The 27280-nt window shown below is 42.3% G+C and overlaps 1 protein-coding gene across 2 annotated transcripts; it reads left to right on the top strand.

The window, feature by feature from the left end:
- The first annotated feature begins 254 nt into the window (after positions 1-254).
- LOC110496253 (zinc fingers and homeoboxes protein 2) lies at positions 255-24216 on the top strand. Of its 2 annotated transcripts, XM_021572036.3 has the most exons (4): positions 255-427; positions 7229-7357; positions 16714-19712; positions 20125-24216. In XM_021572036.3, the coding sequence occupies exon 3, from the start codon at positions 16884-16886 to the stop codon at positions 19707-19709; it is 2826 nt and encodes a 941-aa protein (XP_021427711.3). In that variant the 5' UTR covers positions 255-427; positions 7229-7357; positions 16714-16883; the 3' UTR covers positions 19710-19712; positions 20125-24216. The 2 variants fall into 2 exon arrangements, with proteins under 2 accessions (XP_021427711.3, XP_021427712.3); XM_021572037.3 differs by lacking the exon at positions 7229-7357 and having other exon boundaries at positions 274-427.
- Positions 24217-27280: the final 3064 nt, after the last annotated feature.

The following is a 27280-nucleotide window of genomic DNA, read 5'->3' as shown; positions in this document are numbered from 1 at the left end:
ATTTCAGCGTAGATGTGACACTTTATTTCTTATGTAGGTTATGGTATACACACGAAGTTATTTGATATGTAGTATGGTCAATGTTTGAACATGCGTTCGAATATAATCCACTCACCAGAGGAATTCAGACATTTTGTTTAATTGTCTTCAATTGTCAAATGTATATTGCCATATCTAACTTTTAAATACATTTTCATGGCACTTGACTGAAACATATTTTTGGCGTCGTATGCAAATATATGCTGACGTAAAACATCATGTGGTTTTTGTCGTAGATCATGAACGACTACTTTTTTTTTTACTGTTGTCTTTAGGTTATGCCAGAATCTTTAGAATTACCAGCGGAATATGCGCGTTACCACCGACTACTTACAATTGGGAATTTTACTGCTAGCTTATCGTCCCAGCAACAAAAGGCTCTAGGCAGGTAAGAATACTATATTAAACAGTTTTTCAACAATGGTGAAGAATATTGGCCAAATAAATTCCTCAAATGAAGTTATAAACGGTTTGGTAGCAAGCGAGACTAGCCGCCTGGTTTGCCCGGTTCGTGTGGTTATGCTAGCGACATCCCTTTCATCACTACTCGCGCGCTGTCACACTTGAGTTAGAATCACCTTGCCATCAAATCATGCCAATAAAACCTTAAAAGTATAGTTTACCCTTTAATTACATACATTAACTTTTCGTTTAGGTACATATTTAACCATTTAGAATTAAGTAAATGTTTTTAGTTTGACGTTTTTAACTTTTTTGTGCCCATTTGTGAAGTGGGCACCTTTTAATGTATTGGCGCTAGACATTTAGCTTGCCTTGTCACCTAGCTAGCTAGCGACCAAGCAGCTCACTTCTGAAGTTTGAAAACGTGCTAAACAAAGATTCGTGCTTCAACACTACTTCTGAACTGGTTAGCTTTATAATGTCTATGTTTACATAGTTAGCTAACTCGTTAAATAGTGCCATCATTATTTTAAGATTCGGCCTCCGTTTGTCAAGCTTGTTGACAAGTTCTGGGTTTATACTATAGTAGCTAGCTATAGGACAGTAATGTGAATAAACCTTACATATTAGACAGCCTTCCTATTGTCACCAGCAAAACGTACAGTACCTAACTATGTGAATATTATTTTATTCCTTAATTGTCACCGTGCATTCGTTAGTTATATGTATTGTGTAACAAGAGGCACAATTTGGATTAGGTAACTAGCTAACGTTACTTATCGCTAATTAGTTATTGTACATTTTACTTGCTGCTGTTATATAGCTCTGGTTTTATTTGTCTCGTAGCTGGTTGAAACTAGCTTGCTAGCAGCCTGGCTACAGCAGTTAGCCAGCCAGGCAGGCAGATGCGTTAAATGTGGTGACGCCTTCCGCGGTATGGATTGGTGGTGGCACACTGGCAGCGCGGGCTATGCTGCCCGGTGACAGCAGTGTGGTAAATTGCAGTGGCGGACTGGGACAAGAATTCGGCCCTGGCATTTTATCCACACCAGCCTATATCACTGCGTCCAGCTTCAACCGGGGGAACACTACACAACTTTCTAAATCCTCCTATTGCTCAGCCTCACACATTAAATGACTGTCTTTCCAGTAGTGTTGTGTGTGTTGCCAACGTAGTGGTGCACACACTAAACGATGTGGCACAGAGATGGTCACACACTACAAGATTCTTCACTTGGTCATGAGGATTCTCGATACCATGCTTTCTCGGGAAAACAATGTGATAAGATTTAATGTAGCTACGAGCTGTGGCTCAAAGCAGCCTCGTGAACTTTGTCAGACATTCATGCTTGCCATACAGAGTTCAAATATCTAGCCAACATTTTGAATTGAATAACATAGCTTGTGATCATCAGAGCTGTAACAATTTGATGCTTTGGTTAATAAAGGCAAGTACAAACGCATACTAGTAGTAGTCATCGCTCCTGCTCGAGAGTCTACACATTCTGGGTGATGTGAAACATCTCACTGGCTTCCTCTGGCAAACTCTCATTGGCTGTTGCTGATCACCATTCTCAAAACGTGTCATTGCACATCTCACTCTACAAGAGCATTGCAGACTTTGTGCTGATAAAATCAAACATGTTTGAAAATATATTGATGTTCGGAACTTCTCAAAGATTAGTTTGGTAGCCCTCAGATTGCATCTTTGACCCACTCACATTGAGTGAGCGTCGGTGACAGACGCCCCAAGTAGGCAACGACATGGGGATTTTATCTCCGATCTCAAAAAGTTGTCTGGGAAGCTAGATCGTGGCCAACATCTTGTAGTGTGCATCTGCCTTTAGACACGGGCAGTAGTGCTGACATAACATTGGCAGTACAGTACAGCTTTTTGCAACCGCTGCTATACCAGTGACTGGCAAGACATGGTCCTCCTCTTTTAATTAAACATTTTTACCAGTTCATGTTTAAAACAAATACAAAATGCAAAAACACCACTGGAGCAGGCATGTGCACAGATACGGCTCAACCAGTGCTCAAGCACCTGCCTGTTTGCTTTCCTATGAGAAAGTGCCCTATCTGCTCAGTTGATTTAGTTAATTTTATACATTTTACTGAATAAAAATTCTAAATGCATCATGGAAGAATTTCAAAGATTTTACTGCGTTACAGTTCTTATAAGGAAATCAGTTAATTGAAATGCATTCATTAGGTCCTAATCTATGGCTTTTACATGACTGGGACTACAGATATGTATCTGTTGGTCACACATACCTTTAAAAAAAAACAAAAAAAAAAAAACAAGTAGGGGCGTGGCTCAGAACCCGACAGTATCTGTTGTGACCACAATTTTCCACATGCAGCGCGACACGTTTCCTATGCATAGAGTTGATCAGGCTGTTGATTGTGGCCTGTGGAATGTTGTCCCACTCATCTTCAATGGCTGTGCAAAGTTGCTGGATAGTGGCGGAAACTGGAACACGATGTTGTACACGTCTTCCCAGAGCATCCCAAACATGCTCAATGGGTGATATGTCTGGTGAGTATGCAGGCCATGGAAGAACAATGACATTTTCAGCTTCCAGAAATTGTGTACAGATCCTTGCAACATGGGTCTGTGCATTATCATGCTGAAACATGAGGTGATGGCGGCAGATGAATGGGCCACAGGATCTCATCTCTGTGCATTCAAATTACCATCGATAAAATGCAGTTTTGTTCGTTGACTGTAGCTTATGCCTGCCTATACAATAACCCCACCACCACCATGGGGCACTCTGTTCACAATGGTTGTGAGGCCGGTTGGACCGTGGAGTTCAATGCCCACAGCTCATTGCACTTTACTTATTAGGTATGGGAAAGTTTAGCTGGACATGGTTTCTTATTTGCAAGTAAACAAAGCACTATGACATTGATCAACTATACTGAACAAAAATATAAACACAACATGTAAAGTTGGTCCCATGTTTCATGAGCTGAAATGAAAAATCCCAGAAATGATCGATGCACACACAAAGCATATTTGTCTAAGGTTTTGTGCACAAATGTGTTTACATCTCTGTTAGTGAACATTTCTCCTTTGTCAAGATAATCCATCCACCTGACGGTAGTATATCAAGAAGCTGATAAACAGCACAATCATTACACAGGTGCACCTTATGCTGGGGGACAATAAAAGGCCACTCTAAAATGTGCAGTTTTGTCATACAAATCCACAGAGGGAGCGTGCAATTGGCATGCTGACTGCAGGAATGTCCACCAAAGCTGTTGCCAGATAATTTAATGTTAATTTCTCTACCATAAACCAACGTTGTTTTTGAAAATTTGTCAATACGTCCAACCAGCCTCACAACCGCATACCACAACAGCAAACCACGTCAGCCTAGGACCTCCACATCTTGCTTCTTTACCTGTTGGGTTGTCTGAGACCAGTCACCCGGACAGCTGATGAAACTGTGTATTTCTGTAACAAAGCCCTTTTGTGGGGAAAAACTCATTCTGATTGGCTGGGCCTGGCTCCCCAGTGGATTGCTTATGCCCTCATAGGCCTACCCATAGCTGCACCCCTGCCTAGTCATGTGAAATCCATAGATTAGGTCCTAATAAATGTATTTCAGTTGACTGATTTCCTTTATGTGAACTGTAACTCAGTAAAATCATTAATTGCTGCATGTTTATATTTTGGTTCAGTATAGATTCAGCCGCGGGATACTTCTTCTTTTTTTCCCCTCCCCTTGAGTGGATGGTCGGCGGGCCGAGGCATAATTACAAGTCATTTGTTGACTGAAAATTGACCGCAGAAAGCCCAAACAGATATCATATTTCACTGAAACATAATCATTTCAAACCTTGCTTACATTTGTTTTATTTATTTGTCTAATATGAGTGGAAATACTTTAACATATTTTACAAATTAAAATTAATTTCCTGGTGTTTTTACATGTATTTTTATGTCCAACAATGAAATCAGAAGGCTAAATAAAACCACATGCGGGCCAAATTGGGGATCCCTGCACTACAATGTCAGGCTCAGGACACTTTTATGTTGTATCTCTGTAAGCCCTGTCCCTTGTATGACTTCTCAGTTTGCACTCACTAAAAATAGACTCAAAACTCCTATAGCCTGGGCCAGATATGGTGAGATTAGTGGCTAGTAGTAATCCTATATTATTGTTGTTGTAGTTATTTTTTGTATCCTTAATTATGCAAGCCCAATGATAGATGGTGTTAATAGTTTTAAAATGTATATTATGTTGATCAATTAGTTACTTGTTGATTTTGAATGATTTAAGTATTGTCTAATATTCTTAGCAGAAAAACAGATATTTCCATTTTGTCTTCAGACTAGCCCTTAGTGAACATTTTTCTGCTCAATCTGATACTACTCGATTTTTGGTTCAAGCTCAAGGAATTCATTCATTTGCATCTTATTTGAATTTCCTGCTTGCACAAGTATTGGTTAATGTGAGCTCCAGAGAGCTGCTTGGCAAGCATGCACTTGTGCAAGTCATGTGGTGCAAATACAATGTGCTCCGATGAGCCCCCCCCCCCAACTGAGCATGTGCAAAGCTGGAAATCACAAGCCCAGTGCTCAAATTCTGCAGCTTTGTTTTTGCTCTCCTCCACTATGCCGGGCTTGCCTAATTGGATGTTAACACGCATAACCTACTCCATTTTGCAATATGCAGCCCTGCAGACTAACAAGCAAGGTGTGGTAGACCTATCCTGTAAATACTTTATGACTAAGGCTAGTAGAATGTTCTGCATGCTGCATTAGATTAATATATTTAGAGCTCCAGTAAATGCATTTGCATTCAGTTGTCTCACTGAATCAAGTGGGTCTGTTTCTTCCCAGAGAGCTAGCTGCATGTGGGACCTAACTACTGTAGCCATGGAGGCTGTAGTGTAGAGCCATCTACTGCAGCTTCCCCAACATCATTCATTGCATAGTTACCTCTGTTTACACAAAAATTATGTCTGCTCACCCGCTTTGAATACCATAGTCGATTAATTGCCAGCACCAATTAAGATATGCTAAATGTAGGCCACATCTCTCAACAGCAGTTATCTATCTAAAGCATTTTGTATTTCACATTATGATTCCGTGTAAGAGAAGAGAACCATAATCAACTACATTTGCCTCCAAAAGCAGCTCTATTGCTTTAAGACTTCATTTGAGGGTCAGAAATGACATAAGCTTGGACACAGCCTTACACTGTTCTCCTCTTCAACTCTGCCTCCAACAGTGTCCTCAAAAGTAAACACATGGCGTAGGCGTAAAGTACTCCTTGGCTGAACCTTCACTTCAGGGTTGTCGATTCTGGCAAACAGGAGGGGCTGTCAGGACCATCATATTTATTGGTAGTTATCACAGGCCTAGCCTTGTGGAGAGAGCGCAGTGGTTTTCATTCAATAATGGTACATTTTGATTCTCCAAAAGAAAATGAATTTCATTGCAGCTACATTACCTTGAATAGGCCTACTTGTTTATCAATACATTGAGTGGTGAGTAGGAGGTAGTTCTATGTGGCAACCACTTGCTGCGGTTCACATGTGGATGCTATGCTGTTGGTGACTAAGCAGTCGTTTCAGGTGGACGGATGATGTCACTTCTTTGGGCTTAAGCTCCCTTGAAAGCTGCGTTGTTGTGCTCTGTCTGTAGCAATGACCTCATCCTGAGGGGGAGCATCTCAGTGGCTCTCTGGTTGTACTGTATGGTCCACAGCCCCTCTTGTCATAAGTGCTGTATGTGGGGTGGATCATAGGCTGGGAAGATCCCAGTATCGCGAGACTAGTTATTATCATGGCAAGGAAACAAAACAAGAAGCGTATTTAACTTCGTTAGGAAAACTGTTGGAAACCATCATTATGTTGTCATCCAGAGTTACACATTTATTTTCCAAGCTATAGCGAACAATATTTTACATTCACAGGTTTTTAAAGGACCAAAGAATTTGGTCTGTTTCGTGTTTTAAATAAATATATATATATATTTATTTTGCAATACTGGTATCATCCCAGCCCTAGGTGGATGACTCCATTTTGTAAATGTCAAATCAAATTTTATTGTTCACATACACGTGTTTAGCAGATGTTATTGCGAGTGTAGTGAAATGCTTGTGCTTCTAGTTCCCGACAGTGCAGCAATATCTAACAAGTAATATCTAACAATTTCACAACAAATACCTAATACACACATCTAAGTAAAGGAATGGAATAAGAATATATAAATACATGGATGAGCAATTTGAGCGGCATAGGCTAAGCGTGTTCGTGTTAAGACGTTATGTTTTTGTGTGCCATAGATATCCTGTAACACATTTTTGGTATATTTTCTATAACATGCACTGTGTATTGTAATTTCGGGTTAGTTTGTTACATCTTCGAATAAGCAGCTTCCTGCCTAGCTCCATTTTACACAGCTTCCATCTCGCTTTGGGCTGATTGTTATAAACTGGTCCTGGTTTTACCCCAGTCTTGCACACACTTTTTAAAGTAGCCTAACTGTATCGGCGATGAGCTTAATTCCTAACGGCGTTCATTGACAAGTTGTAATGTGATTAATTCTGATAAGTCAAGCGCAATGAAACGATACATCCCAGGTGGTGTTTGTCATTCAAATAACCTTCCAAAGCTGTCCGGCTCTTTCTTTCGGCACGTTTCCAAGGTAACAACCTTCAATTTTTCGGCAAACACAAAGCGGTGCAGTTTTCAGGGCCTTGGCAGGGCTCTGCCTCCGAGCTACCCCCCCCCCCCTGCCACTGACATTCTTGTCTCGTCTCAGATTCCAGAGGAGACTACCCAGAGTGCCGCTGGACCGGAGACCAAAAAGGAGCTGGAGAGAGTGGAGGCGGAACTGGAGCAAGATAGGCAACCCCCCCCAAGGGAAGCCCCACCCTACTGCGGAAGTGCAGTGAGTGCCCTTTCACAACGGGGCAACACTCGGGTGGGGGCGGGATGCTCAGGGGGGAAACTACTCTATTGTTGTAATTGCTATGCTTGTTGAAATAGGCTCTTTAGACGGCGCTGCCTTTCGTTGACATCAGATTTGCAAGTTTTCGATATATATTATCCTTAGAACATCCTTGGATGTGGTATGGGCAAAGCCACGTTCACACTACGCAGCTTTAAGCCCACTCAGCATACAGTAAATATCACAATAGATAGCTATAAATACAAACAAAGCAAACAGATGCTCATCTAAAACATATTGAACATAATATATGCAACAATTCAGAAGTCAAATTTTCCATTCAGCAAACTCAACAGAATGCACAGCACAAAGCTGCATACGAGCTACTATTCCTAGCTAGCATAGTTAACGTTTGTTGGCTGATTTGAATCTTCTCAGTCATGCATCGAGTAGGGCAGGCTATTATTTCAAATACAAAACTATCAATCTGCATTTTAACACAGGTAGTTCCCATGGTAAACATTTCTCTTAATTTACTTTTTAAACACTTCAAAACATCTATTTGCCTAGCTAGCTAACTATGTACTGTTTTCCTTTTTTTGTCAATGAGAAAGTAACAGGCTGTTACTGCAATTAAAACTAGGCCTAAAAGTTTGATAAACAAGTCTCCAAATGTATGTTATTTCTGTTTTCGATATGAGCTGTTTTACTTGTCTGCTTCAAGAGACATTCTCTTTGCACACCACAAACACACTGTGGGGGATATGTGGTGCAGAAGTGTCCTAACCGACCTACAGACCCAATAACCCCCTCTCGTTCGACTGGATTCCACTGGATATCTGGATCAAAAGGGGCTAAGGTGGTGGGCGTAGTTGGCCCAGCTGAATTTGAGTACATTTTAGAGGCCCCCATCTTGGCGGTGTAGACATTCTTGAATTTAAGGCAATTTCCTGAAATTCTGAACATTTATCCATAGAGCTGAGAAAAATGTTAGCAGTTTTTAAGCTAATTTCCTTCAATTCTATGCATTTTACCTTGGCTAATGCTGTGTAATTTTGTTCAAACTTAATAACAAATCAAAACTGCCAAATTCATTGTTTTTTGAATTTTTGATTCTACCTGGCTGTCTAGATTTTTTTTGTGAATTTGTTGGTTCTCAAAGATTATATTATTACAAAATATGTAGTCCCATTATCTTTTTTACATACTTTATATCTGGTTTTAGTCATTTAGACTGAAGGCGCTTTTCCATCCTGAAAATGTTATATATGTATATTTTTTTACACTGTTTGGTGGCTCGAAAGAACGCCTAGGCAACCCACCCAAGGATTTTGATGGCAGAAAAATCCCTGTGATGGTTAGTCAGATGGTTCAACATGCAGCAAAGGGAACTTCAGTGTTACCAATATAATACTGTATATAGTAATTACCACACAATTCATTGTAGATGTGTCAGACTTTTTCAGAAGAACAAGCAATAGAAGTAATGGTTTTTGGTACAGATAAGTTAATATTATGTTTGGCGCTCACTTGAAATTCCACTGTAATTAATGGGCCGCATAACAAGTGACACTTTACAGTATTTATTTGAATGTTGGAGCGAGAACCATCTGGGGTATGTTTATTTGTGCAACGATGCATCACCATGGGTCATCACGCCGCAGTGACAGTCTTTGATCCGTCTCACACTTCGCAATATTAGTTCTCCTTGACCTCCGCCGTTAAAGCGGTTCACTCAAGTATTGTCTCCTACCCGGCCAGGGCTAATAGAATAATTCATATTTGGCAGGAAAACAGTGATTTTTGGTGCATAGTTAAACTTGGGAACCATATCTCCGGTCTTTCAACAGCTGACATGCCAGCACGTTTTCCCTTTCAATCAATCCAAGTCCTGAGTCACCAGGTAAGTTGACTCGATTCACTGACAAGCAGCCACTGCTTGCCTACTGCAACTGGAGTTACTGTGTGTACCCTTGATCAAGGCCACATTTAATAATTCATCAAGGGGGTGGGCATTTTTTATGCCTTCCCACTCAAAGTGCCAAAATAGATGTCTACGCATACAAACATGAAGAATACCAACTTTAAAAGCCACGTAGGGAACTGTTAAATAAATATAAATTTCTTCATACTTGTGTACCACTTTTAATATTGAGTTGCACCCTCCCCCCTTTTGCCCTCAGAACAGCCTCAATTCGTCGGGGCATGGACTCTGTCAAGCATTCCACAGGGATGCTGATCCATGTTGACTCCAATGCTTCCCACAGTTGTGTCAAGTTGTCTAGATGTCCTTTGGGTGGTGGATCATTCTTGATACACGGGAAATTGTTCAGCTTGAAAAACCCTGCTGCGTTGTAGTTCTTGACACAAACCTGTGCGCCTGGCACCTACCATAACCCATTCAAAGGCACAAATCTTTTCTCTTGCCCATTCACCCTCTGAATGGCGCACACACACACACAATCCATGTCTCAGTTGTATCAAGACTTAAAAATCATTCTTCAACATGTCTCCTCCCCTTCATTTACACTGATTTATTTGAAGTGACATCCATAAGGGATCATAGCTTTCACCTGGTCAGTCTGTCATGGAAAGAGCAGGTGTTCCTAATGTTTTGTACACAGTGTATATTAACATACCTGCAGTGAAGAATTTTTCCTTATCACTTTAACAAGATGACAAGCACACCTTGTTAATACCAAATGCTTTCCCCAATTGGTTCTGTGGCATCAAGTGATCTTGTTGTGATCTTGATGTTGTGCTTCTCCTTGAGTCTCACCTGTGTGCTTGTCCTGGGTACATGGGAGGCTTAATTCCGCTCTCCATACTTTGTTTAGCTATATTTTTAACTGCTCTCATAATTTACTTACGTCTGCTGTCTCATTTGTGCATGGACAGTGTTTGTGACTTGATCTCACATGTATCCTACATGCATACGCTGTTGGGTGGACATTATATTTTAAACAGACTAGTCTCTTTTAATTTGTCTAAAAAGATAAACATTTAGGCCTGCCTGAAGATTCTGTTGTCCCCATTTGAACTACTACGAGTTCTGATACCGTTTTGTTCCTTAGACCATGTGTCTGGCAAAAGATACGTATTTGCTGTCGAACAACAGCCGAAAACTCAACCCACTCCTTCCCCCTTGTCTTCATCAGACCCCCTTCTCGGCTCCCCCTCTCCCCCCCAGACACCCCCTCGGATTCGTCAACGTTGCTTTGCCTCTAAACTCTCTGGGAAAGAAGCCATGGGAGTCTGCCGCTCTACTGGATCCAGTTCCTGCTGGACATCCCCACATGTAGAGAAGCAGCTGGCCACCACACAGTTATTCGGCACATACCCCTTCCAGCTCTCTCTCACACACACTCGTGCTCCTGTCCTTTACGTAGCCCTTTTCTCAGTCTGTTTACACATATATACAAATGAATGGTTTCTCCACCACAGTTTACAGCATCACACTTTTTAATAGGCTAATGTATTGTTTCATAACTTTTCATAAGCGAGCTCCAACGTTTTATTTTGAGTCGCTGGACGTTTTAGCCTTTCATCCGCAGTTCAGTGGTCAGCAGAAAACCATTTCCTGCGTTTTTGGCATTGTTTAGAGTGACCACAAACCCTGCTTTACCACAATGTAAGGATCAATGGTTTCTTTGTCTGCAGGGGTGTAAGGAGGAAAGCATGGGGGGAGAAAAAAAAAACGTTTTCCAGATCGGAGCTTAAACAAGCAGCACAGGATGTGCAGCCAAACTATTTCCCTGCTTGGCTGGCGTTTTTGAAATAAATGTCTTTAATGTGTGGAGTTTGCAGACAAGATGGAGTCCTCTGTTCTCGGAGAACAGCAGTCCCTGTGGATGTCATGTGGTTTCGTCCCTTTTATTCACAGGTGGGCGGGACGGGATCCTGCCTAAACATACTTCTAATCCTTTGTCTGATCTTGTGTTTGTCTCCGTGGTTTAGTTTGTAGTTTATTTCAAAGACCAAGTTTAGAGATGTTTTCATGAACTAAGAGACAGTCAGACATTAGTTTGAGACATGTTCGCAGGAGAATAAACGTGATTAATCAAGACGAAGGACAAGGAATAGGAATATTAGTCACCAAATTATCGTTGGCCAAAAATTTAACCATTATACTCCGAACCAAAATCTATATGAATGTCCTTCAAAAGTATGAACAAGACCCTCACATCTCTAAATTCAAACGGAGCGAAACAATTGCCATCAAAAGGTCTTGGAGGAGATTGAATCACTCTTATCTCCGGTTTGGCAGTTTCCATAGCAACCTGCCAGTCCCATGGCCGTCTGAGGAGAATTAAACCCCAGTAGCCTGGACCCAAATCTGCCATCAAAGTTTCAGGGGCATCAATCTGAGCGTAATGATTAAACGTTGTAAGAGTTGTTTGGAATAGCCCTTACACACTGATGCTGCCACAGACTTTCCCCTAGCATTTATATAGCTATGGGGAAATGCTGTTTTTATTACATCTTTACATAATAGTATGGAATAGCCTATACTATTTGTGTGGTCTACATTGTGTGACTGCATTTGTTTTGTATAATTAGTTTTTGTTGTTGTATTTGACTCGTAGTGCTTTGGCTTTGTGGGAGCCTGTATATAATGTACAGTTCTACACTGTGTGAAGATATTAAACCTGACCTATGTTGCCAGAGACAACAGCACAGTGCATAACTTCCCCATGAGCTCTTCCCCTAGAAGGTAACTGTCTAACCACTTCAAATAGGCTACACTGACTTACGAAACACCAAAGGGGGACTAATGCAATTACCTCTGTCTCCATGCAGAACTGATAAGGTATTAAAGGGTGGCCTGATGAGATTTAAATTAATTCTGTGCTCATTCAAATTCTTCTGTCTCATTGAGATGAGCTGCTCTGTTATTTGGGTTTAGTCTCCTCTCACTGGCGAAGCAGTTCTTAAAATGTTTAACCAAATAGAGCAAGATTTAGCTGATGAGCTTGTACTTAACATGCTTTTGAAATCAGACACATGCAACGTTTCCTCAGTGCAGTGCACTATTTGAGGACTTTGATATTGCATGTCAGTCAGTCACCACCTTTTGAAATGGAAATGACTACACGGGAAAATAAAACATGATCCTTTCTAGAACTGCTTGTTTGGATTGCATGATGCTCTCTGAGCTTTGAGGACAACTTCTAACTAAGATCGATGTCTCTGAATGAACCTGCGTTCATTTGAGGACAAATTATGCCTTGTCTTTTTAGGAAGTGCAGCCTAAATCGTTTGAATCTTTATCCTTACTGGTGTTGATAATCATAGTTTTATAGTAACTAGGAAGTTCCTTTTGTGTTACTAATTAGCCTACAGTCAATCACAAATGCCATTATCCACTTGTCAAATTTGTTTGAGCCCTACATGACATGCTCAGATTGACTCAGTCTTTTTTCTTGTTTTTCTCTCTCCCCTCTTACTTTCTCGCTGTCTGTCGTTTTCTCTTGTGATTGAGAGAGCTGACCGCGAGGCAGGGCTGCGTGTATGTGACTTAGTAGAGGCTGCCTCTGGGGTTTTACACAGTCTGCTCTGGCTGTACAGGACATTGATCATCCACGATGATGCATTGCGTTTGTTCTCTGAACTGGTACCGGAAGAGTTCAATGCACCATTTTAGAAATCTTCAGCGCTAGTCTTTTCCACGGTATAGATCCCTGAACATCCCTGGCATATGTCACTGTCAGCCTTATTTAGAGGGAATTGTCTTGCCCAGATTTTAGGGGGAATTTTCTTGCCCTGATTTTAGGCAGTGTTGCCACCATTTATGAAGTGCGTTAATCGGCCAGTATGCACAGATGAGGTTTAAGTCATATCCCAGGCAGTCTGGAGGCCGGCTTATGTCCCCCGTGGCTGACTGGCGCTTTGAGAGTTGCCAAAGGACACGAGACAGAATGGCGCATGCATGTTTGATCAGCCCAGCCCAGCCCTGCCGCCTCCATGGAGAAGGCCTACCCAGGCGAGCGTCACGGATCAGCCAGAATGGATCGTCCCGACGGGGTTCGCGGGGGACCCTTGCCACACGCTGTTCACTGTGGCTGGCCCCAGCTCCGCTCGACCACAGCCCTCCTCGCCTAATTAGCACCTGTGAGAAGAAATCGTTAATATGCAGTGGTGAGGTAGCAGAAAAGCACCTCGCTGCCTTGGCTGTTGCCATAGTGACACCATGGCAATGAAGGCAGTCTAATTATTTTAGATTTTTTTTTCTTTTTTTTTTTTTTTCTTTTTTAATAAGGAGCCACTGAATCTATTTCATTTATGAGGGAGGACTGAAATAATTATTTATTCATGTTTTAGTTCATCATTCAGTTCTGGGCAATATGGGCATGACAATTCAAGTTTGAGTAGAATAGAGTGTACCCTTGATGAGGCTGGATAATATTTGTGAGGCAAGTGTGTGTTCGAACAATCTTCCATATTTATAAAAAAATAACAAATAATTTGTGGCCATGCCATAGATTGTTGTTTAGGTAGAGGTGACGAGATGCCTGGCATGTTGCATTCTTAAGGTGCAAGACAACATCATCCCTGCTGCCCAGCATATTGACAGACCTAGAGCTGAGGACACTGTTGTTGAGCTTTTTACAATTAACAATATTCCTTTTGATTACTGAATATCGGCCTAGATCTGTCAGTTCCGTTTTAAAAACATGGTGTTTTTTTTCTGCGTCACATGAATAGTAAATACTGTATGCAAACTTGAGGAAGGCAGTCATATGGTCATGTCTTGGTGTGCCGTGCACCTTGAGGCACATTAACACTATGTAGCCTAATTACTGTTTCAGGCCCTGTGTGGATAATGAATGATTGATCAATGCTTTTTGTCATGCGTCTCATGGTGCTACTGAATACAAACTCAGCAACTTATTAATTTTCAGCAACTTATTAACATGTGTAAATATTTGTATGAACATAAGATTCAACAACTGGGATATATAAACTGAACAAGTTTCACAGACTTGTGACTAACAGAAATGGAATAATGTGTCCCTGAACAAAGGGGGGGTCAAAATCAAAAGTAACAGTATCTGGCTGCATTAAGTACTGCAGTGCATCTCCTCTTCATGGACTGCTCCAGATTTGCCAATTCTTGCTGTGAGATGTTACCCCAGTCTTCCACCAAGGCACCTGCAAGTTCCCGGACATTTCTTGGGGGAATGGACCTAGCCCTCACCCTCCGCTCCAACAGGTTCCAGACGTGCTCAATTCGATTTGAGATCCAGGCTCTTCGCTGGCCATGGCAGAACACTGACATTCCTGTCTTGCAGTAAATACCGCACAGAACGAGCAGTATGGCTGGTGGCATTGTCATGCTGGAGGGTCATGTCAGGATGAGCCTGCAGGAAGGGTACCACATGAGGGAGGAGGATGTCTTCCATGTAACGCACAGCGTTGAGATTGCCTGCAATGACAACAAGCTCAGTCTGATGATGCTGTGACACACCGCCCCAGTCCATGACGGACCCTCCACCTCCAAATCTATCCCACTCCAGAGTACAGGCCTCGGTGTAATGCTCATTCCTTCAAGGATAAACGCGAATGCGACCATCACCCCTGGTGAGACAAAACCACGACTCGCCAGTGAAGAGCACTGTCTGGTCCAGCGACGGTTGGTTTGTGCCCGTAGACTACGTTGTTGCCGGTGATGTCTGGTGAGGACCTTCCTTACAACAGGCCTACAAGCCCTCAGTCCAGCCTCTCTCAGCCTATTGCGGACAGTCTGAGCACTGATGGAGGGATTGTGCGTTCCTGGTGTAACTTGAGCAGTTGTTGTTGCCATCCTATAACTGTCCCGCAGGTGTGATGTTCGGATGTACCGATCCTGTGCAGGTGATGCTACACATGGTCTGCCACTGCAAGGACGATCAGCTGTCCGTCCTGTCTCCCTGTAGCGCTGTCTTAGGTGTCTCACAGTATGGACATTGCAATTTATTGCCCTGGTCACATCTGCAGTCCATGCTGCCTCTTTGCAGCATGCCTGTTCACGCTGATGAGCAGGGACCCTGGGCATCTTTCTTTTGGTGTTTTTCAGAGTCAGTAGAAAGTCCTCTTTAGTGTCCTAAGTTTTCATAACGGTGACCTTAATTGCCTACCATCTGTAAGCTGTTAGTGTCTTAACGATCATTCCACAGGTGCATGTTCATTAATTGTTTGTGGTTCATTGAACAAGCATGGGAAACAGTGTTTAAACCCTTTTCAATGAAGATCTGAAGTTATTTGGATTTTTCAAATTATTTTTGAAAGACACGGTCCTGGAAAAGGGATGTTTCTTTTGCAGAGTTTTATATGGTAGTTTTCCTACAGACAATAGTCATGCTACTTTCAGACTGGTGTTGAAAGTTCTAGGGATCTTGAGTTTAAGTTCAGAGTATTTCATTCTAGATGTAAAGTTTGTCAGACTGACCTTAGGTGTGCAATTGATAAAAGCATACTGACACGGCATCATAATTAAACTTATGTCTATTAACCTGAACCAAAAAAACTAGATGCAATTAGTTCAGCTTGTTGGTAATAAAATGTAATTGTACTGTAGGCCTAATTATTGTAATAATGTAGTAAGTGTAGGTTGGCTTGGGTAGGACCATTGCATGTAGCCTAGAAGTTTAATTATTAAAACAACAAAGCTAAAAGTGATAGTTTTGTTTAAAGACTTAAAATGGCTAATACACTAAGATTTGTAATACTGTCATTATTAGATAAATAGGTTATCATGTGTCTTAGATTTTCTCTCCCTTCCTCCCCCCATCACAACGGTCTCACTCAGGCCATGGCCTAGTTTATCTTCTGCTTTGTGCTCACATTGGCGTACATGTTACACTTCAGAATGCCTGAATGTGAGACTCTTTCGGCACTCAAAAACTTCTCTGAAACTTTGTACTGAAAGTCACACCTCAGTACTGCATTTTAGGCCCACTCTGTAGATATTGAATTATATGTTGAATTTATAGACCTACTGTTTTTCCAGATTAGGTGGTACAGCTATAGTTTTACAAGAGTGAAAATAAAAGGTGGCCCTTTAAATGACATCTATCTGTAGTTGCTCCATACATTTTTGGACTTTAATGATATATTCTTCAATAATCAATGGGATTTAGAAATGCCTCTTGAACTTAGTTTAACTGTCACACTCCATGAGAACCCAAAATATAAGCTTGTTTTACTCCATTGTTTGTAAACAAACACTATAGCCTCAAAACATGTTTAAATGGATGGTCAAACCTTGCATCCATAGCTCTGTCTGAGTTTGAGTGGTTACATTTCTCCAGCCCCATCCCTCAGCTTTTTTTCAACTGCCCCTTTTAACATTTCCTATTTTCCCCTTTTTATTCCAGGTGAATGCCATCTGTGATGAACTCTCATGAAGCCGCACACGGGAGCTGACGTCCACAGTCCGCAGGAGACACCACTGCAGACCCAGGACAGTAGAGGAGCAGGGTCTTCTTCAAACACTGGAGACTTACCCTTCCCCTGACCCAAATAACATCCCACATCAGTCACCAGCATGTCCAGTCGCAGGAAATCCTCCACCCCCTGCATGATCCGGGTTAGTGACATAATAGAGCAGGATGACTCTGAAGAAATGGAAGTGTCCACTGCCAATGTGACCAACAATGGGTCTTCAGAGTCTGTGGAAAATCAAGACCATACAGTACAAGACACTATAGAAGATCTAGGAAGTGAGATTGAAACAAAAGTTGTGGCGGAAGCTGATCCTATGCCCCAACTGAGGCAGCATGGAAGTTATGAGTGCAAATACTGTCCTTTCTCCACCCAGAAACTCAATGACTTCAAAGAGCACGTAGACTCCAGTCACCCCAATGTCATACTCAACCCCCTCTATCTGTGTGCCGTGTGCAACTTCAGCACCAAAAAGTTTGACTCTCTTACAGACCACAATGAGACCCAACACCCTGGAGAGACCAACTTCAAGTTCAAGAGGGTAAAAATAAATAACCAGACTATCTTGGAGCAGACAATCGAAGGCAAGACCAATTCAGTTCTCTGCAATACTGTAGACGGACAAGGCGTTGTCACTTTTCCACCGAGCAAACCAATTACGGGGAATATCGGAAAGCCAAACATGGACAACATACAGTCCCTCTACCAAGGGAATGATTTGGAAAAGAGGTTGGAAAACTTTATTCCAAAAGATCAAATCACAGCTGTGAACATAAACGGCACAATGATCATCCCTGAACCAACAATCATTCAAGGGCTTTCGTATGTAATGCCATTGCTTCAAAGACCACCCAATTTCTGTTCTGTGCCAACAATTGCTGTTCCTCTGAACTCCACCAAATATAATCCTTCACTGGACAATAACACAACCCTAATGACATCTTTTAACAAATTCCCTTACCCAACCCATTCTGAGCTGTCCTGGCTAACTGCTGCGTCCAAGCACCCAGAGGAGCAAATAAAGGTGTGGTTCACTACCCAACGGCTAAAGCAAGGCATCACCTGGTCACCAGAAGAAGTCGAGGAAGCCAGGAAGAAAATGTTTAATGGCTCCATCCCACCCATACATCAGACCTTCACCGTTCTGCCTACCCCAATTTCTCATCCTGCCAAAGCCACCCAGCCCCTTATTCAGACTAGCTTTGGGCAGTCTAATATAGTACTGACAAGTATTGCTAATGGATCAACCATGACCTGTGCTCCTGTTGCAGTGACTGTAGCTAGTTTTGTGCAACCTCTCAAGCGACCCCTGACAACTCCTTCATTCGCCCCAGAATTAAAGCGCCCCATGGCGGCCCCTGCAGAAGACCCAACGGAGAAGATACTAATGGCCCCTCCTCCAGTTCCACAAAAAGAGAGACTTCCCATGGCCCCACCCCCAGTGCCCCCAGAATTAAAGAGATCTGTAGCATTTCCTATTATCGCCTCGGAGATGAAAAGGTCCTTGGCAGCACCTCTCATGGTTTCTAAAGGAAAACTGCCCTTGGCCACTCCACTTGTGAACCCCAAAAACAAGCTGCCAATGGCACCTTCTCCAGTCTTCCCTAAGATGAAGAGACCTATTGTCACCCCTCAATTCAAGAGTTACATGCTGCCTCCTCCTTCATTAGTTTCCAAAGACAAACTTCCAATCACCCACTCTCTATTGGCTTCAGACTTAAAGTTACCAATCTCACCCCCTCTCATTGCCCCTCAAGTGAGGAGGCCAACAATAATCCAGTCAGTGTGGACTCCCCTCAAGGGCCCGTTCCAACTCCCTAGCTTTTACCAAGACCGCAAGAAAACAAAAACGCAAATAACAGAGATGAAGGCCAGATATGTCAGAGGACGTCTCTCAGAGGACAAAGTGCTCACCCCTCTTGGGGAAGCCAATGGTGTCTCTCGTGGGGATGCAAAGTGGGTTCATGACCAAGGGCCTCATGCACAGAACGGCATTCTACAGTTGTACAACGAGCTAGCATCGAAACCAGAACAGCAACAATCAGTTCAGACTCAATTTCCACTCTTGGAGAGAATGAAAGGGAAGACTTCTGAGCAGTTGAAGATTCTAGAAGAGAACTTCCAGAGAAACAGCTCTCCAACATACAATGATGTTGACAATCTAGTGACTGCAACCCAACTGTCGCGGGAGGAAATTGACAGCTGGTTTTTAGAGCGCCGGGCGCTGCGTGACAACCTTGAACAAGCTCTTCTAAACTCCATAGGCTCAAAGAGACTCAATGTTGATAAGCGTCAGCAACAACACGGACCGCTGAATGGTGTGCGCAAGCAAGGTGGCCATCCAAGAAGCTCTCCCTTTGCCATCATTGCCCCCACCACCACTTGCTCAGTGCCTCTAGACAGCAAATCCTTGGCTCTTCTCAAGGATGTTTTTGCACAAACTCGGTGGCCTTCCCCTGAAGAATACAATCAGCTTGAGGCCCAGACAAGCCTGGCTCGCACAGAAATTGTCCGCTGGTTCAAGGACAGTAGGTCAGCACTGAAGAGTGGGACCTTGGAGTGGATGGAGTTTTTCCATAAACTGAACAGCAGTGGGCAAAATGGCGAGGGGGCGCTACTGAGCACAGAGAATGCTTTCAGCATAATCCAGCGCTACCAGGAAGTAAAGGCACCCAAGGTGGAGGATATTGGGAGGCTAACGGAGCATGCCAGTCTTAGCAGCCAGGAGATCAAGGAATGGTTTGCCAGCAAATTGAGACAAAACACATCTGATATCAGCCAGAATTGTGGCCAAAATGGAGGCTCTCGAGAGGGGTTCGGGAGCTGGATGGAGGAAACCAAGGGGATGGATGCACGCATGGGTGCTAAGGAGCTGGTCTCGGACAAAGACAGGATGATGGAGGATGCTTCTGGAAGGGTGACTGGATAAAGGGTAAGAAAGTGTATCTAACTTTTAATTTATTAGTTTTGTAGACATTTACATTTTAGTCATTTATCCAGAGCAACTTACAGGAGCAATTAAGGCTAAGTGCCTTGCTCAAGGGCACATTGACAGACTTATCACCTAGTCAGCTTGGGGATTTGAACCAGCAACCTTTTGGTTACTGGCCCAACCTCTTAACCGCTAGACTACCTGCTGCCACTAGAATAGGGCATGTTTTTCTTGCTGTAGTAGCTGCATTTCACAACGTGTCCTAGTTACTAATGGGACCAAGGCACTGAGAGCCCTGACTGTTGGCAGTAGAATAGCATTTTAATCCCTTTTGGGAATTATCAGGGTTCTTGTGAGAGTGTTATGCCAATTGTATAAAATGTAATAACGGGACCATTTTTCTTCCTTGCAGGTGAAAACCGTTGCCACTGTCAGTTGCACACAGGAGCTGAAAAGGAAAGAGTTTAATTATTGAATATTGTATTTTCTGAACAAATTATTTCTTGCTTGTTCCATCCCAGTTTGTGCCCAACATTTCCTCAAGGTTGAGTTAACTTTGTAGAACGTTTTCAAAAACATGGTGGTAATGTTGTGTGTGATTTAGGATGAGGTAGAAGGCACAGTGCACTGAATGTGTGCCTGAAGCACTGACCAGGTGGTGATCGTTGAGTGCCAAAGCTGGATTTGCTGTGTTATTACACTTTTAAAAAAAGGGTTCTTGTAAATATATTTTTTCTGTGTTGCTACAGATTTGTACAATTTTGGGGGAATTTTGTTACATTTTATAATGGGAGCAACTTGCCCCTTTTTTTCGCTCCAGCGGATCTTAGTGGTCTGTCCTACATTTTGTAATGAAACACCATGAACCACTACAACCGTTGGCAATACTTCAGTCCGTTTTCCAATGCTGAACTTCCGTTGCAGTTCCCTCCTGTCAGGTGGACTTATATCAAATCAAACTATTTACGGTTCTGAAGTGCTATTGTACTCCCTGGACTCTAAGCCAACCTGCACTTTGGTAAGGAACATGCTTGTTTGACCAAGTGATGTTGTGGATCATTGTTAGAGAAAAGAAACGGTCAGTGGCAAAACCAGAAAGAAATAATCACATTGAAACAAATCCAGAATCATGCTGCCTGCCTGCATCATATTCTAATCTTTCTCTTTTGATTTATTTGTTGTCCTGCAAATGAACATACACATCTGTAATAGCCTTTATACCTACGTACATGTTGACTTAATAGAAGTAGTGCTAGTTCCATTCCGACATTAGAAACAAACCAATACAAGCTCTTTATGTACCGCTTTAGTGTCATGGTCAAGACATAGTGCCTTCGAGAAAGTATTCAGACCCCTTGACTTTTTCCACATTTTGTTACGCTACAGCCTTATTCTAAAATTGATTAAATAAAACATTTCAGTAATCTGCACTAGAGGTCGACCGATTATGATTTTTCAACGCCGATACCGATTATTGGAGGACCAAAAAAAGCCGATACCGATTAATCGGCCGCTTATTATTTAATTTTTTTAATGTATTTGTAATAATGACAATTACAACAATACTGAATAAACACTTATTTTAATATAATACATCAATAAAAATCCATTTAGCCTCAAATAAATAATGAAACATTTTCAATTTGGTTTAAATAATGCAAAAACAAAGTGATGGGGAAGAAAGTAAAAGTGCAATATGTGCCATGTAAAAAAACCTAACGTTTAAGTTCTTTGCTCAGAACATGAGAACATATGAAAGCTGGTGGTTCCTTTTTAAAATGAGACTTAAATATTCCAAGGTAAGAGGTTTTAGGTTGTAGTTAATATAGTATTTATAGGACCATTTCTCTCTCTACCATTTGTATTTCATATACCTTTAACTATTGCATGTTCTTATAGGCACTTTAGTATTGCCAGTGTAACAGTATAGCTTCCGTCCCTCTCCTCGCCCCTGCCTGGGCTCGAACCAGGAACACATCGACAACAGCCACCCTCGAAGCACAAGTTACCCATCGCTCCACAAAATCCACGGCCCTTGCAGAGCAAAGGGAACAACTACTCCAAGTCTCAGAGCGAGTGACGTTTGAAACGCTATTAGCGCGCACCCCGCTAACTAGCTAGCCATTTCACATCGGTTACACCAGCCTAATCTCGGGAGTTGATAGGCTTGAAGTCATAAACAGCTCAATGCTTGAAGCACAGCGAAGAGCTGCTGGCAAAACGCACGAAAGTGCTGTTTGAATGAATGCTTACGAGCCTGCTGCTGCCTACCACCGCTCAAGTCAGACTGCTCTATCAAATCATAGACTTAATTATAAGATAACACACAGAAAGATGAACCTTTGGTCATTAATATGCTTGAATCAGGAAACTCTTTTCGAAAACAAAACGTTTATTTCAGTGAAATACGGAACCGTTCCATATTTTATCTAACAGGTGGCATCCCTAAGTATTGCTGTTACATTGTACAACCTTCAATGTTATGTCATAATTACGAAAAATTCTGGCATATTAGTTTGCAACGAGCCAGGCGGTCCAAATTGTTGCATATACCCTGACTCTGCGTGCAATGAACGCAAGAGAAGTGACACAATTTTACCTAGTTAATATTGCCTGCTAACCTGGATTTATTTTAGCTAAATATGCAGGTTTAAAAATATTTGCTTCTGTGTATTGATTTTAAGAAAGGCATTGGTGTTTATGGTTAGGTACAGTCGTGCAACAATTGTGCTTTTTTTGTTGGCTGTCTTTGTTAGGAAGAAATAGTCTTCACACAATTCGCAAACGAGCCAGGCGGCCCAAACTGCTGCATATACCCTGACTCTGTTGCAAGAGAAGTGACACAATTTACCTAGTTAAAATAATTCAAAGGTTTAAAAAATAAATAAAAAAATTATGAAAACTTGAAATCGGCCCTAATTAATCGGTCATTCCAATTAATTGGTCGACCTATAATCTGCACACAGTACCCCATAATGGCAAAGTGAAAACAGGTTTTTAGAAATGTTTGCAAATGTATTAAAAATAGAAAAACCTTATATACTTAAGTACTCAGACCCTTTGCTATGAGACTCAAAATTGGGTGCATCCCGTTTCCGTTGGTCATCCTTGAGATGTTTCTACAACCTGGAGTCCACCTGTGGTAAATTCAATTGATTGGACATGATTTGGGAAGAGAGACACCGGTCTATATTAGGTCCTACAGCTCATTGAGCATGTCAGAGCAAAAACCAAGCCATGAGGTCGAAGGAATTGTCTGTAGAGCGCCGAGACAGGATTGTGTCGAGGCACAGATCTGGGGAAGGGTACCAAAACATTTCTGCAGCATTGAAGGTTTCCAAGAACACAGTGGCCTACATCATTCTTAAATGGAAGAAGTTTTGAATCACCAAGACTCTTCCTAGAGCTGGCTGCCCGGCCAAACTGAGCAATCGGGAGAAGTGCCTTGGTCAGGGAGGTGACCAAGAACCCGATGGTCACTCTGAAAGAGCTCCAGAGTTCCTCTGTGGAGATGGTTGTCCTTCTGGAAGGTTCTCCCATCTCTGCAGCACTCCACCAATCAGGCCTATATGGTAGAGGGGCCAGACTGAAGCCACTCCTCAGTAAAAGGCACATGACAGCCTGCTTGGAGTTTGCCAAAAGGCACCTAAAGACTTTCATACCATGAGAATCAAGATTCTCTGAACTGATGAAACCAAGATTCAACACTTTGGCCTAAATGCCAAGTGTCACGTCTGTCGGAAACTTGGCACCATCCCTACGGTGATGCATGGTGTTGGCAGCTTTGGATGTTTTTCAGTAGCAAAGACTGGGAGACTAGTCAGGATCAAGGCAAAGATGAACAGAGCAAAGTATCGAGAGATCATTGATGAAAACATGCTCAGGACCTCCGACTAGGGTGTAGGTTCAACTTCCAACATGACAACGCCCCTAAGCACACACCCAAGACAACGCAAGAGTGTCTTCGGGACAAGTCTCTGAATGTCCTTGAGTGGTCCCGCCAGAGCCCGGACTTTAACCTGATCGACCATCTCTGCAGAGACCTGAAAATAGCTGCGCAGCAACACTCCCCATTCAACCTGGCAGAGCTTGAGAGGATCTGCAGAGAAGAATGAGAGAAACTCCCCAAATACAGGTGTGCCTAGCCTGTAGTGTCATACCCAAGAAGACTCGAGGCTGTAATCCCTGCCAAAGGTTTTCAACAAAGTACTGAGTAAAGGGTCTGAATACTTATGTAAATATGATATTTCAGGTTTTTTAACTTGTAAAAACAGGTACATTTTTGCTTTCTCATTATGGGGTATTGTGTGTAGATTGGGGGGGTGGGACTAATCCATTTTAGATTAAGGCTGTAACTTTACAAAATGTGGAAAGTCAAGGGGTCTGAATACTTTCCGAAGGCACTGTATAACAAGAAATACTCCACTTATACCAAGATCCTGCTTACTCTTTTCAAAAACCAGTTGTCTGCTGTAATCCAATAAAACAGCCTTTTTAAAGGTAACTCGCTGTGTTTACTCTTTGTCCCATGTATGCAGCGTGTCATGGGGTAACTTGGATGCAACATATTGTGAAGAAACCTTTCTGAGCTCAGGTAAACTCGGATCTTGAGCCAAATCCTGTGAATACTTTCTGCTGGACTACCAATCAAATTACCCTAGCCTTTCGATATTAGTTCTGTCTGAAAACCATTATGTAACCATCTTATTTGTGTGGTTATAATTGGGAGAACCATTTGAATGTGGCCATCTTTCAATATAGCATACAACAGTTTGTGAGACAGCCAACAGTCTAATTTGTATGCAATTATCATGTGTAATTGTTTTATTGCATTTGTTTGGATTTTTCATTCAGATTTAATGTGGTCATTTCCAAACAATCATTGAACTGTGTAATGTTACAAGCTCCACCATGTAATGTTACCTTAACACACTGTGTGGATTAAGTAATTCATGCATATTGGAAGTGTGCACTCTCTTTTTTTGGATAGAACAAGCTTGTATAGGGTATATCAATTAGGATTTTTTTTTAGGCCTTTACTCATACCCCATATTTTACCACTTCAGACCATATGGGACTTTTCTGTTATTGCAGGAAACTTGCACTATTTCAGTGCTAATGCACTAATCTGCAGCCTACTTATTTGATTTACAAAACACAGATTGCTTCTCTAAATGGACCACTTCACCAATGTCATGGCACGAGAGGGAACTATTCAGCCTTTACTCTACAATGATGCCTTTAACTCAGCACAGCTTTCAATCCTGTGCCACTATCGGGCAGTAATGTGATTTCTGGCCTTTGCCATCCACTTCTGAGGAAAACATTTTTTGGGCATCCAGTATAATGGTGTCTCACCTCCTGGAAATCCTCCACTTCCTGATGGCTAAGGCCAATTTTAACAATTCATTTTGGGATGTCAGTTCACCATCTACTGTACCAACCTTATTTTAAAGTCTAGTATGGGCTTAGAGAGTAGAGTAACAGCTGTAATAGGACACAGAGGGCACTGGCCTGGCATTCTCTCCTCTGCTTTTGGCAGATGTAATGTGTCTCAGAAGGTTTACCTTGAGATTTGACTGGTACAGGACAGAGCTAATCACTCCGGGCTGACTGGCCATGGGCCCACCAACAGAACCCGATACGGCAGTAAATTAATTTAGGCAAAGCGCAAGCCTCCTATTTTATAGTATTCAAATGTTGACACCACAAATTGTCTGAGTACCAATGCAGCAGGGTGTACACCTTGAGGACACTGTCCATCCCTCAGCTCTTAAGCCGAATTCAAGCGTCATTAATTAACATGAAGTTGGCAAAGTGTTAAAGCACAAATACAGCATCAGCCATTGGGGTTGTTTCTGCATGTCATCAGCAAAAGCAGGAGAAAAAGATGACCCTTCAGCTTACCATCCTGCAAAAGAGATGACAAGCATCACTTGTTAAATTCCACCACTGTTGACTCGAGACCATCAGACAACAGAGCTGAAGTTCTGTTACTTCCCACTTAGCCCCGCTGGGGTACATCTAATATTGGTTAAAGGTCCTGAGGCTCTGTCTGCTGGGATATTAGTGGTCAGAGCAACACAGGTAAGATGCACAATGGAGATGAAGTGTGGGTCTTAACAGAAGCAGCCAACGTTGTTGAGAACAACCGGAGATTTATATGGCTTTGCTTGTGCTTCACTTGTTATTTTGCCACTATCAACAAGAAGATGGCCTGCCCTGCACAACCTGCTGCAATACCTGCAGGCCTATGTTTCAGCTTCTGATAAAGAGATGGTCACATTTTAAGGGACTCAGGCACAGAAATAATGGGCCAGGTGGAAGAGAAATCAGATGCCCCTCACTGTTGGGCCTCTGAGCCAAGGTCAGCCAACAATGCGGAGTGCCTAATAGGAGGAAGTGATTACAAGCTCACAGGAACTCCGGCGTCAAGAGAAAGGCGCTGCCGCCCATGTCAACTCAAAGCAGGTGCTCCCTCATCGTGTCCCAAACAACTGGATGGATTGATACTTAAACCCGTATCGTAATGTTTTGGTCCAACATCTGAAAGTGAAAGATAAGGGTATGAATGTGTATGATGGACTAGTTTAGTTTATTCATTTGAATAATTTTTATAAACAAGCACACACAAACCTTGAAAAAGCCATACATGCATACACATGAGGTAAATCATTGAGGATAACACACAAAAAGTTGGACTTATTTCCATTGTGGTCCTCTTGAGACAAGATGGCTAGGCAAGATCGAACACGGTGGAACACAGTATGACAGCTCGATAATAAAACAAAGAAGAAGAACATCTATCTAATCATTGCAGTTACGTCATAGGGGCCATTCATATGGAACGAGAATACTTTATTTTTAAGCTAGCCAGAGAGGATGTTGTTTTTATGGGCAGAGGCAACTCATTCCACTCTGGGCTCCAGTATACAAGAAAGTACCTTTCCCATCATTACTCCTGAACCTGTATAAGCACACATTAGAAACACCTGATCTGGTGCTGTGATTGTGTGCATCCCTAACACAGGGAAATTAATCAGTTAGATATCTGGGCACAGAAATGTAAATACTACAGTAAACCAAACCGTCTAATCTGGGATACCCTAGCCTCAACAGGCAGCCAGCTGAGTTCCTGAAAGCAGCTCCTGCATATGTGAGTACGTGGACTCACCTTCAATACTACCCTGATCAGCTTATTCTGGGCTATCTGGAGCTTCTCCTTCATAAGCTTGGATAAGCCCCCAAACCAGGATGTACTAGCGTAGTCAAAATGGCATTGAAGGAGCTAGCACTTTCAAGTCCTTATCATGCAGCTTGGGCTTTCTGAACAAAAACTTAGTCCTAGCATTAACCTTCCCTCGCACTTTAGTGGCCATGCTCACACCTCCCAAGCTTCCATCAAGGATGCATCCCAGGTAGCTAACAGGTTTTGGTAGTCAGCACCTCAACCCCTAACTATACTCTGATTGGACTGGATCCCAAAATAATTGCCTCAGTTTTCCCTAATAGCTTATCTCCAAGCCACTTGCTAATGTTAGTAAGCTCTGTGCTAAATATGCTCTCCA

This window comes from Oncorhynchus mykiss, chromosome 18 (assembly GCF_057628025.1).
Source record: "Oncorhynchus mykiss isolate SJ-2025 chromosome 18, ASM5762802v1, whole genome shotgun sequence".
Lineage (NCBI taxonomy): Eukaryota > Metazoa > Chordata > Actinopteri > Salmoniformes > Salmonidae > Oncorhynchus > Oncorhynchus mykiss.
This window is presented reverse-complemented; position numbering and strand designations above follow the sequence as displayed.